The sequence below is a fragment of the Lampetra fluviatilis genome, chromosome 1 (genome assembly GCF_964198595.1).
Source record: "Lampetra fluviatilis chromosome 1, kcLamFluv1.1, whole genome shotgun sequence".
NCBI classification, from domain to species: domain Eukaryota; kingdom Metazoa; phylum Chordata; class Hyperoartia; order Petromyzontiformes; family Petromyzontidae; genus Lampetra; species Lampetra fluviatilis.
In genome coordinates, this window is record NC_136275.1 from 2,480,228 (window position 1) to 2,492,982 (window position 12,755).

Genomic DNA, 12,755 nt, shown 5'->3' on the forward strand with positions numbered 1-12,755 from the left:
ACCCAATCCAGACTCACCCTGCTGTTCACCCATCCCAGACTCACCCTGGTGTTCACTCATCCCACACTCACCCTCGTGTTCCTCAACCCAGACTCACCCTGCTGTTCACCCAACCCACACTCACCCTCATGTTCACCCACCCCAGACTCACCCTGCTGTTCATCCATCCCAGACTCACCCTGCTGTTCACCCAATCCAGACTCACCCTGCTGTTCATCCATCCCAGACTCACCCTCGTGTTCCCCAACCCACACTCACCCTCGTGTTCCCCAACCCAGACTCACCATGGGGTGTTCACCCAATCCAGACTCACCCTGCTGTTCACCTAACCCACACTCACCCTGGTGTTCACCCATCCCAGACTCACTCTGCTGTTCATCCATCCCAGACTCACCCTGCTGTTCACCCATCCCACACTCACCCTGCTGTTCACCCATCCCACACTCACCCTGGTGTTCACCCATCCCACACTCACCCTGCTGTTCACCCATCCCACACTCACCCTGCTGTTCACCCATCCCACACTCACCCTGCTGTTCACCCATCCCACACTCACCCTGCTGTTCACCCATCCCACACTCACCCTGCTGTTCACCCATCCCACACTCACCCTGCTGTTCACCCATCCCACACTCACCCTGCTGTTCACCCATCCCACACTCACCCCGCTGTTCACTCATCCCAGACTCACCCTGGGGTGTTCACCCAACCCAGACTCACCCTCGTGTTCCCCACCCCAGACTCACCCTGCTGTTCACCCATCCCAGACTCACCCTGCTGTTCACCCAACCCACACTCACCCTGCTGTTCACTCATCCCACACTCACCCTGCTGTTCATCCATCCCACACTCACCCTGCTGTTCATCCATCCCACACTCACCCTGCTGTTCATCCATCCCACACTCACCCTGCTGTTCACTCATCCCACACTCACCCTGCTGTTCATCCATCCCACACTCACCCTGCTGTTCATCCATCCCACACTCACCCTGCTGTTCACCCATCCCACACTCATCCTGTGGTGTTCACTCATCCCACACTCACCCTGCTGTTCACCCATCCCACACTCACTCTGAGGTGTTCACCCATCCCAGACTCACCCTGCTGTTCACCCATCCCAGACTCACCCTGCTGTTCACCCATCCCAGACTCACCCTGCTGTTCACCCATCCCAGACTCACCCTGGGATGTTCAGCCACTATCACTCTGCTGTTCATCCATCCCAGACTCACCCTCGTGTTCACCCACCCCAGACTCACTCTGCTGTTCACCCACCCCAGACTCACCCTGCTGTTCACTCATCCCACACTCACCCTGGGGTGTTCACCCACCCCAGACTCACTCTGCTGTTCACCCACCCCAGACTCACCCTGCTGTTCACTCATCCCACACTCACCCTGGGGTGTTCACCCACCCCAGACTCACTCTGCTGTTCACCCACCCCAGACTCACCCTGCTGTTCACTCATCCCACACTCACCCTGGGGTGTTCACCCATCCCATTCATTCATCCCTGTCGCTGCGTGAAAGTCCCCGGTTGTGCCGCGTGGTTGCTCCGATGTGGTTTGCGGGTTTTGTGCCGCGTTTCGTCCGACGTTCATCTCCGCGTGAGTGGGACGCAAAAGATGCCCTCGGAGAGCCATGGCGTCACCCGTCAGATCCCGTCGCCCTTTGCCGTTCATTGGACCGTTAAGAACCCCTTCGCAGGATGGGTGAAGGCAGCTGCAATGGAAACCAAGTTACTTGTGAGGTCGCTTTGCGTAGAATATCGGTGCGAAGAGCTGCTGCTAATGACCTTTGTTGTGATCCTTGAATGGGATGAACCCTGTCGGTTCTAATAGAGACATATTTATGCCTTGAAGGTCTGAGGTCATTCATTTTCATTGCCATATCCTTCCAGTGGTCACTTTGTGATTTCTGCTGATGAAGTGGACACATGCAGACTGACCCATACTACAAGCGAATATCGATATACTGTACAGACGATTGTTTTATAACAGTGGGTACGACGATATCCTGTCTAGAATGTGTGAAGAAGAAGGATGCCCTAATTCTAGATTTGAAGCTTTCGTGACTGCAAGGATTCATATTTTTAGGTTTTTTCGGTAAAGTCACGTAGGTAAAACATTAAAATTAATAAAAGTAAAATAAAATTATTATTTTATAAAATAATTATTTTATTTTACTTTTATTAATTTTAAGGATGCCCTAACCCATCATTGTCGATTGATACCCCCCCGCTCATTGCAATGGTCGTAACGCAGCAGTCCTGTGCGTTCGTAAGCGTGTCGGCGCGTGACGACGACGTCCCAGACGCGTTCGTTTCACTCGTTCAGATCAAGCTGGCGACGCGAGAAGAGGAGTTCCGGCACCTCCAGGACGTGAACGTGCAGCAGAAGAGGCGCGTCGGCGACGTGATGGCCGCCCTCGTCAAAGACCTCGGGGAAATCGGCGTTGCCGTCGGCAGCAGCGAGCTCAAGGTGCCCTGGCGCAGACGCTTGAACCCCCCACCAACGGCGGTTTCGTCGGTGTAGCTTGAGCGCGCAGTTCCGATGCTCCCTCCCCGGGGGGGGGGGGGGGGGACGGTAAAATCCGTTACCGCGTTGTCACGGAGACGACGGCAAACGCCCTTTGGAGGCGCTGAGCCCTGCCGCGGGAGTGTGGAGTTTCCACCGCTGGCTCATGGTCACCAGGCTCCTCCTTCCGATATTAGGAAGCCGCTGGGAGCTGTGCACTTTTAAATCGTCTAGGTTGAAACAACGAATTGGAACTGCTTTTTGGTGTTCAGTTTGTTGCCCTTACCGTGGCCGGCAACACACAACGGAGCGGAATATTGCCCCGCTGCTCATTTGAGCAGAGAGCCGTGTTGATCTATTTTCATTCTTCACCTGGACGCATGGGCAGCGAACGCCATCGACTGATCCCGGCCTCGTTAGGCAATCGGTCGGCGCAGGAGCTTGCGATCGAAACGCCCTGCGCGGGTCGGCGCGAAGCGACGCGACCGTGCCAGCGAATTCTCTCTCCCGGCGGCGACGTTGCGTTCCCCCCCCCCCGTACCCCCCCCCCCGTCCCAGGTCGCCGATCCGAGCGCGGGCGGCGACGAGGACGTGGCGGCGGCGCGCCTCTACGCCGGCAAGGTGAAGGCTGAGGTGACGGCGCTGGCCAAGCGCTGCCAGCAGATGGAAAACGCCCAGAGTGAGAGCGGCCGGCGGGCGGAGGAGAGCCGGCAGGAGCTCGCACGGTGTCAACTGCTGGTGTCCCAGGTTCGGCTTCTCCCGTGCACCACCATGCGCACGCGTGCGCACGCACACACGCACACACGCACACACGCACACATGCCGCACGTTCTGGCTAGCTGGAACGTCTCGGGTCGTGGCGGTTATTTGACCATACTTTGCCCGCTGATGGTCAGTGCATCGCCATGCTTTCGGATGCGCTTCTGCGGCCGTCTGGAACGTTCTTCCTTTCGATATTAGGAAGCCACTGGAGCTGTGCACTTTTTATTCATCATCCAGATTGAAAACTCGTTTCTTTAGAACCGCTTTTTGTGTTCAGTTTGTCGTCCTTCCCCCGCACCTCCGATTGGCACGGTTGGCTACGTACGGTGCGAAAGAAGTTCAACGTGCATACACATGCATATCAGAGATGGCCGATTCATGGTGCAGGTTTCTTCAATCCCCACGCCTCTGTCCACCTGGTGGTATCAGGTGTTGCTGGAGTAAGATTAGGGCACCTCCTCCCAGATGTCCGACCAGCACGGAAGAGTAGACCAAATAGTCTCTAGAGGGGGATGTCTAGAGCTCACCCAGGTGAAGGGCCTTCTGCCAGCAGAGGCGTCAGTGAGACATTGCAGGGCTGCGCCTCTTAATTTGCCTAAACAAATGCGTAATGGCGTTCGAATTGGCAACCGTAATGAGACTTAATGCATTGATGAAATGGATCGATACAATTCCAGCGAAGGTGCCAAATTATTGTGATGAGGGTGTGGTAAGGAGTAAGCAGATAATCACACTGATGGGCCAGGCAGAGTGACAGTATAATTGACGTTCATACATAATGGATAAGAGATGGTTATTTTGCCAAGAGTTAATTTCACAATTGACATTTACAACGTGCTCTTAACGTATTTGTATTCTTCCGTTATATCGACTCTAATATAATTAAGGTTTATGCGATGCATATTTTTTATATGAAGGCCTATTGCCAGGAACATCTGTGCAACCAGCAGTAATGTGTTTAACAAGCCCGACTTTGCTGATGAGCTCGATAACGTTGAAACCGGTTCAGAGTTTGCTCGTTTAAACTCATCCCCCTTGATGGACTGAAACCACGTGATGTACGCCGCTACCCACAATGCTTCGCGGGAGCGCGCAGTGAGCCTGCGTGTCGTTTTTGTCGTTGTTGTTGTCGTCGTTGATCATTACGGTTGCCAACGCCCCCGCTTGGTCCACGCGTGTTCACTCTGTCGCGACGTATCGCTGCAGCACGAGGCCAAGATCAAGTCGATGAGCGACTACGTCCAGACGGTGGAGCAGAAGAAGAGGCTGCTTGAGGAGACGGTCGACAGCCTGAACGAGGACCTTGCCAACATCAGCAGTCAGGGTGAGTCCGGGGGTCATCGCCCCCACTATCCCGCTTCATATTAACGACTTCCATTTCCCCTCGAATGCGGTTGCGTTTGAGGCAATACGGAAACAGGTTAACAGGTGGGCTACGAGAAGGCCACTGTCTCCCACCCAGAGTAAACCACTCTGGTCTGCGCTCCTTCGATTAGAGGATGAATAGCAACACTTTTAAACTCTCTCCTGAAGCCTTCTCGTCGCGGCTAGCACACCACAACATTGGCATTCAGCTCCTGTCACCGTGCACAAGAATATAATCGCCCACTGTGATGATCATCATTGGCCACCGCGCGTGGCCGCAGTGCACTGGCCGTGGTATCGGTCTGTCTAGCGTGGCAAGTTCTGACCTCAATTGTGATATTCGGGCCAAACCTTATTGAGGAATGGCGGTTCTGTGGTCCTTGCTAGAGTCCCAGTGACCCAGGAGCCCATTCTTGACCACGTCAGATCAGAATCAGAATATGTATTTCTACTGGAGGAATCCGATGAGCTCTTTTTTCAAAGATGTCCAGTACGTGCAGTATTGTGCTACCTGAAGCTATCCTGGGCCTGTCCTCGGTCATCTCGGCGTTAAATAAGTATCTGGCATGGCACATCGGCCATGAAAGGTCCTCGTCAGCAGCTCTGGCCAACACGGTCTGTAAGACTTCGTTGTGAGGGTCCTCAGTAGAACACAATATATGTTGTTGAGACAACCCTGAGTGGCTTAACAGGACTGCAGATGGCTTCGAGTGGGATCGAATCATCGCCATCTCGTCGTTCATCTTTGAGCGTCTCCTTCAGGGAGCCCCTCACCGTTGCCGCTGACGATGCGACCGCCGTGGTTTTTATCGCTCGTTTCCTTCTTTCATTCGACGGCAGAGCAAATGAAAGAGACGGCTTTCAAGGACAAGGAGAAGGAGCACCAGGACATGCTGCAGGACTCCACGAACATGCAGGTGCGTGTGTAACCCCACCCCCCCCCCCCCCCCCCGCGCGCTGGTCAAGACGGAGGTCGCTTTCTCGCGCCCGAGCCCGCCGCTGCCGTGTGGCCGCTAACCGTCAGCCGACGGCTCTCTGCACCGCCGTAACCCCCCCTCCACCCCCCCTCCCCTCGCAGAAAGCGCTGGAGCAGCAGATGACCTTGCACAGGGAGAAGCACCAGAAGCAGCTGTCGCGCCTGCGCGACGAGAACGAGGAGAAGCAGAAACTCATCGACCGCCTCCAGGAGTAAGCGGCTCCTTCCCTTCCCCTCCCCCCCCCACGCACACGAGTGTTTGTGTGCACGTCGCCTTGTATGCGTGTGTGTCTTGAATTTATTTCTCACCGTACGTAGCCAACCGTGCTAATCGGAGGCACGGGGGAAAGGACAAAAGCGCTTCTGAAGAAATTCGTTTTCAATCTAGATGATTTAAAAGTGCATAGCTCCAGTGGCTTCCCAATATCGGAAGGGAAGAGCGTTCCAGACGGCCGCAGAAGCGCATCTGAACGCGCCGCACGATGCGCCCTCAGATGTTGTCACGATTCGAGTTGAATGTTAAAAGTGCATTGTTTGCCAATGTTGTGCGTGTCTCACGAAGCCACCGTGCTTTTGTCAAAACAAGAAACCTCATTAGAAAGACGAATGCTCTCTCGTTGTTTCTTTACTGCCCAAGGAAATCCCCTGACGGATGTTCATTATCTGCTCTCGCAGCGCGAACCGGTGCCACACGCTCGAGCAGGACACGCTGCGTGCCGATTACCAGAAGCTGAAGGTCGAGGAAGAGGAAAAGAGCCAGAAACTCAACAAGCTCGCGTGAGCGGTCGCCGCTGAGATACACCCAGTATTTATCTCGTCGGCTCGCACTCCTTCGGATTTTCACTTTTGTCTTGCTTAACTCAAGTGAAAAGTTGCTTCTTTTTGTTGTTTTTATTCTCTGCCGTGTACGTGTTATGGCAGCGTCATTAATGAAGGTCGTGAGCAGGCCAAGCAGGAGCTCAAAGGATTGGAAGAATCGGTGGTAAGTGGCGGTTGGATACCGTGCCATATTTGTCTTTGGCAAGCTTCTTTTATGGTGATACATTTTGGGGTGCAAATGACGCTCGATACGGTTGAGAGTAATGGTTTTTGCGTTGTCTCCTCCAGGCCAAAGAACTGAAGACTTTGCACAGCTTAAGGAAGATGCTCGTTTCAGACCTGTCGGCAAAACTCAAACGGGTAACGAACGCCACACGCTCGACAAAACAATCACGGGGGAAAGTGCAGCGCACATACAAAGAGTGCTGAACAAAGCCTTGAGTGGTCGACACTAACATTTCCCTTGCCGTGACTGATGGCTGGTTTATTTTGGAAGGACGTGTATGGATGTGACACGGCCGCGCGGTTTTTCCACGGCCGTTACCTGCGGTTTGTGCCGTGCATGAGCTTCCAGGCCAGTGCCTGGAGAAGCTCCCGGCGCGCGGGAGTGAACCGTCGATTCCAAGAACACAGGATGAGATGTTACTATCCTTTGTGCAAGCACTTCCAAGAGTTCATGAACAGTGAGCCTGGTGAAATTTGGGGAGCGCATCGTCAGTAGTGTGCCTTTGGTTCCTAGGATGTTTCGGCCTTTCACACTATACACCCTCCCCAAAGGCGGCCAGCGACAGGGTGATCAATCCTACGCTTGCGTCCCTTTCTCAATTAGTCATAGGAGTTGCCTTGTTGTTGATAGCCAACATCTCGGACGTTATTCCGAGCTACACAAAGCGGCACGGCCATTGCCCGATTAAGCTAGTGCGGGGCCTGTAGCATATGTGATAAAGGTGGCCCTAAATAAAAATAATCACGAAAATATTATAACACAAATGTTTTACTTGCACAATAAAGCTATTGCATTTTTTCATTTGATATACAATACAAATCACTAACCTTAAACATTCAGTCGTTCATAAAAGTTGAAGGCGGTATCGTAGTATAGTAATAAAGCAAGTGCAGAATCACTGAATTGGAATTGATTAGCTTGAAACATTTAGTGCGGGGCATGTGTAGCTACTTTTGCTACTCGGATAATCCGGCACTGGGCACAGCCAGAAATCACGGGCGGCGAACACGGCGGATAGCTGTGGTGCCTCGCCTGGTATACAAGAGGGCATGGGTTTAACCCTGACCCTGAAGCCTGTATATTTGGAGTTTGCGTGTCTCTCTCCCCGTGGTTGCGTTGATTTTTCTCCGGATCCTCCAGTTTTTCCCTCCGCATTTAGAATCAACATGCGTTCAGAGTATTTGGCTGCTATAAATGTCCACATGATAAGCCACTTCGTTGAGCTATAATTTGTGACCAGGTCGCTTCTGAAAAAGAGCTACACAGCTCAGTGGGCCTTACCTGGTAAAATACAAAAAATCGTTTAAGTTTTATTAGAAGTCATTTTCTCGTTTGCTCGCCGCGCACATCTTGAGCCTCGTGAAACTCACCTTTTCGCAGAATTCAGACGCCGACGAGGACGCCGGGGGGAGCATCGCGCAGAAGCACAGGATCGCGTTCCTCGAGAAAAACGTGGAGCAGCTGCATCAGGTGCACAAGCAGGTGAGAGGGGCGCCAGGACCGACCCGGCACAGCACCGACCCGGCGCTCGCCGCCAACCAAACTGCGGCAGCCACCAGGGAGAGCTGTATTCTTAGGTTTGTTTTCGGTAAAGTAACGTAGGTAAAACATTTAAATTAATGAAATAAATATAAAAATAAAATAAAAATCACGACGTTTCGGAGGCAACACAAGCTTCCGTCTTCAGGTGGAACCGTCACAGCACGATAGCTGTATCAAGTGAGAGAAATTCCAAGAAAACAGTCCTTGTATATATACTGGTTGAGGGTGGGAGGAGCCAAGGTAGGCCCTGAATATTATTTTTGTGAGGTTCGGTGCGGCTGAAGCACGCTGTTAGGAATGAGCCTTTGTTGTGTAAACTAGGTGCGGATGGGGAGAGCTGTGTCCGTTGTCGTCCGCAAACAAAGAGCCAGATGACGAGGCCGCGATTGACGAGCTCCTTCGTGGATGCCCCACTCGACGAATTAATTTGCGATTCATGGCCGCACGTTCCCGCACAGCGCCCTAATCGGCGTATCTCCCGTTGAGGTCGAGAAAATGAGCGTTTCGTGGTATGCATTCCCTCGTTTGTCACGATCTTGCTGTCCGCGATTTTTGACTATCCGCGAATCGCATCTTGAACTCTACACGAGTGCATCGAGAGAGAGAGAACGTGATGAGATAAAGTGATGAGAGGGAATGTGATGCGAGAAAGTGATGAGAGATGATGGTGGTGAGATACGGTAAATTTATTTATAAACTATTATTTAATACTTCAATATATTTTTTTACTTTATGTTTATTACAACAAATTTTTTATTTTTGTGTTCTGACAATTTCCATTTTTGTAATAGCTTATTTGCGTATTCATTTAAGGTAATGCGTTTAAAAACTACGGTGTTTAACACGTAGGCTTCCATGATCAATATTATTCGTAATAAAGTTTTTTGGGTTAGATCGCGTAAGTATAAATGTGTCGTAACCCTCCACCACCCGACACAGCCTGCAAGGTTTGTCACGTAAACAACGCACCAATTAGTTACTTCTTCAGCCCACCGGTGTGTTGGAGAGTAAATGTACCGGTTGGACTGAAGTAGTAACTAATTGGCGTCGTTGTTTACGTGACGAACCTCGCTGGCTGTGTCGAGTGTGTGGAGAGTTACGACGCATTCAAACTTACGCGATCAAACCCAAAACCCTTGATTATGTAAAGATAAATTTCGATTTAAAGCTTTCATGACTACGGGGATTCATCTTCTTGGTTCTTTCGGTAAAGTCACGTAGAATGGAAATAATAAAATAATAAAAATAAAACATGATAAAATAATTCTCACGACGTTTCGGCCACAACGCAAGCAGCCGTCCTCAGGTGAAGAACAGGTCTGTCGAGAAGACAGACCTAATTCTCACGACGTTTCGGCCACAACGCAAGCAGCCGTCCTCAGGTGAAGAACAGGTCTGTCGAGAAGACAGAGTCTGAATGACAGATGCTGTTCTTCACCTGAGGACGGCTGCTTGCGTTGTGGCCGAAACGTCTTGAGAATTATTTTATTATGTTTTATTTTTATTATTTTATTATTTCTATTCTACGTGATGACTTTACCGAAAGAACCAAGGAATATGTAAAGATAGCGGTGTTCGTAGGCCAATATCATTCGCACCTCCCGGAGTGTATCCCTTGGCGCGAACAACGAGGGAACGCCGTGATCGGCGGCGCGGCCGAGGTGCCGTTCACTTCACCGGTCCCGGAAAACCACGCAACAGCGCACCGTACGGGGGAAGGGGAGGGAGTTGGGGCCGCGGGTCTCCGCGAACCTTCGCCGCCTGCCTGCCCCTCCGCGCGGCGCAGTTGGTGCGCGACAACGCCGACCTGCGCTGCGAGCTGCCCAAGCTGGAGAAGCGCCTGCGGAGCACGGCGCAGCGCGTCAAGGACCTGGAAGCGGCGCTGCACGAAGCCAAGGAGGGCGCCGCCAAGCAGCGGCGGCAATACCAGCACGAGGTGGAGCGCATCAAGGAGGCCGTGCGCAAGCGCGGCGGGGCACAGCGGGGCCACATCGGTACGGCGGTGCCGCCCCCCCCCTTCTTCGGCGTTGTGTGTGTGTACGCGTATGTGTGTACGTATGTTTGTGCGTGTGTGTGTATGTTTGTGCGTGTGTGTACGTATGTTGTGTGTGTTGTGTGTGTGTGTACGTATGTTGTGTGTGTGTGCGTATGTTGTGTGTGTGTGTGTGCGTATGCTGTGTGTGTGTATGTATGCTGTGTGTGTGTGTGTACGTATGTTGTGTGTGTGTGTACGTATGTTGTGTGTGTGTGTACGTATGTTGTGTGTGTTGTGTGTGTACGTATGTTGTGTGTGTGTGTACGTTATGTGTGTGTGTGTATGTTATGTGTGTGTGTACGTATGTTGTGTGTGTACATATGCTGTGTGTGTGTGTACATATGTTGTGTGTGTACGTATGTTGTGTGTGTGTACATATGTTGTGTGTGTACATATGTTGTGTGTGTACATATGTTGTGTGTGTGTGCGTACGTATGTTGTGTGTGTGCGTAAAAGGGAGGAGCGTCAGTGTAGCGGTTAGTGAGTTGCGCTACGAACCCGGCGACCTGAGTTCCACTCACGGCCAAGACCAGTGACGATTGTCTGAACCGGTCCTGGGCCTCCCCTAGGTCGACTCAGCTATATGTAAATACAGCACTGGTGAGACAAAGGCGGCTAGACGTGCCGACCTTCACAGGTGCTCGCTAACAGCACTTGCCCCAACAGTCTCTTGAGGCTGTACGGGGGATCTTTGTCCTGTACTTTTTTCCCAACTCTTTTTCGAGACGTCTGCCCGGCGTGGAAGAGTAGGCCCAATATCCATCTCGAGGGGGTTTTACTGAGCGTCCTCAAATCGAGGCCCTTCCTCCACCAGTGGCACGAGCAATACATTGCAGGGCTGCACCTTTACCTTTGGTTGCGGTGGGGAAACCGAACCGCACTGTCCCCTGTGGTGAAGCATGTTCAAAAAAAGCCCCCACGACCGACACGTGCGTGGGGAGGCCCTCATCCAACAGCGGATTGGCCACCAGTCGAGATGAGCATTGTTGCAAATGCTCATGCAAAATATCCCCTTATCTGATGATTTTAACGATAGATCATTGGATGGGGCAATGAGAAAGCTGCAGGAATTTTCTCCCGGACACGCCGGCGACAATTCAATGACTCGCTAAGCCCATCACCGCCGTCGTCTTTGTCACCGGTGACGGTGCTCCCCCGAATTTGTCTCTGTGCTTGCAGTGAAGCCAATCCGTGCCGGACAGCAGCAAATCACGTCCCCGTCCTACATGAAGACCATCCTGGGGGAGGGAGAGGTGTTTCCCGCGGCTCAGCGTTCCGCCAGCGTGTCCATCGAGAACGAGGCGGTGGCCCCCATCATGTCCAGAAAGGCCAGCGAGTGACCCGGCTTGACCCCGCTCTGAACTCGGGGAATCACCCGCCGCTCTCCGGCTTTCCACTAACGATGCCTTTGTCGGTGAAGATTAGTACCGCGCTGGTTTTCGTCGTCTGCTCGGCGGTTACCCTGTGATTAAAATCTTGACGCTACGTGGGGTGGAGAGTGGTGGCGGTGGTGGTGGAGGTGTAAGTGCGCCGCGCTGCGAACCTGCCAACCTGAGGTTGATTTCCGGTCACGGTTGACGTCGGTGGCGAATGATGCCTGAATTGGTCGCACTGCATCATCGTGCCCGCCCCTGCATCAACCTCCAAGGACCAGCGTGGGTGAAGTATGGCCAAACAACCCCAGTGACCGACAAGGCGCGGTAAAGCCTTTGTCGAGCAAGCGGGTAGACGGAATGGATGAAAATGTGTTTTTTGACGTTAGTTAACTTATTGCTAGAATTATGTCGTTTTAAGTTTCCATTGCTAAAAATACATTCTGGGGAAATTCGTTGGGAATGATTGGTTTTTATAAATCAAGCGTCAGTGTGGAATATGGGGTGGGTCAGATTTACTATGAATCGACTTTATATAGAACCAGACAATCTCAACACGTCCATCAATAACACCGCCTTAAAATAAAAAATAAACGATTTAAGTGAGTGAATCAGAACCATGGTCGTAACGTCTCCAATTATATATATATATTTTAAACCCACTCTTATTGACGAATGCATTGATTGTTGTTGTTTGTGCTTCTCCGCCACTGTCCACGCAGCAGCAGCATCACCAAATAATGTTTATTGTTAAAGAATCAAGCGGAGGGTATTGCAAAACGTGCATTGTGCGAAATTCAGCAAAAACACACGTGACAAAAAGCAGACAGTGTTCGATGAAGCATAGTTAAACACGAATCAATACATTTGCAAGACAAGAAATTACCGTACAATTGAAATCACTATGCATTTAGATTGAATATATATATCGGTGATATTTGAGAAAAATGTAACCTAAAATGTAATATAATCTAGACTTTGTTCCTGCAGGACTGTACATTATTGTAACCTGTGACGCGTGGCATCACTAGTGCACCGTTAGCATCGCCACACCTATCTGAATTTGAGAATTAATTCCACCATCCCGATTGCCACGCAGCGTGTTTACAGGCCAACACATACTGCCGCCGCGGCTAAAGCC

General features: G+C 51.6%; 1 protein-coding gene across 1 annotated transcript in view; it reads left to right on the forward strand.

The window, feature by feature from the left end:
- LOC144931882 (kinesin heavy chain-like) overlaps positions 1-12,415 on the forward strand; it is a 29,551-nt gene extending 17,136 nt beyond the window's left edge. Inside the window, exons 15-25 of the mRNA XM_078856109.1 lie at positions 2,337-2,480; positions 3,075-3,263; positions 4,485-4,602; positions 5,484-5,560; positions 5,722-5,831; positions 6,295-6,396; positions 6,541-6,601; positions 6,727-6,798; positions 8,045-8,146; positions 9,993-10,200; positions 11,421-12,415. Of these exons, the coding sequence (XP_078712235.1) occupies positions 2,337-2,480; positions 3,075-3,263; positions 4,485-4,602; positions 5,484-5,560; positions 5,722-5,831; positions 6,295-6,396; positions 6,541-6,601; positions 6,727-6,798; positions 8,045-8,146; positions 9,993-10,200; positions 11,421-11,581 (1,344 nt within the window). The 3' untranslated portion in view covers positions 11,582-12,415. The remainder of the gene's footprint in view (positions 1-2,336; positions 2,481-3,074; positions 3,264-4,484; positions 4,603-5,483; positions 5,561-5,721; positions 5,832-6,294; positions 6,397-6,540; positions 6,602-6,726; positions 6,799-8,044; positions 8,147-9,992; positions 10,201-11,420) is intronic.
- The last annotated feature ends 340 nt before the right edge of the window (positions 12,416-12,755 follow it).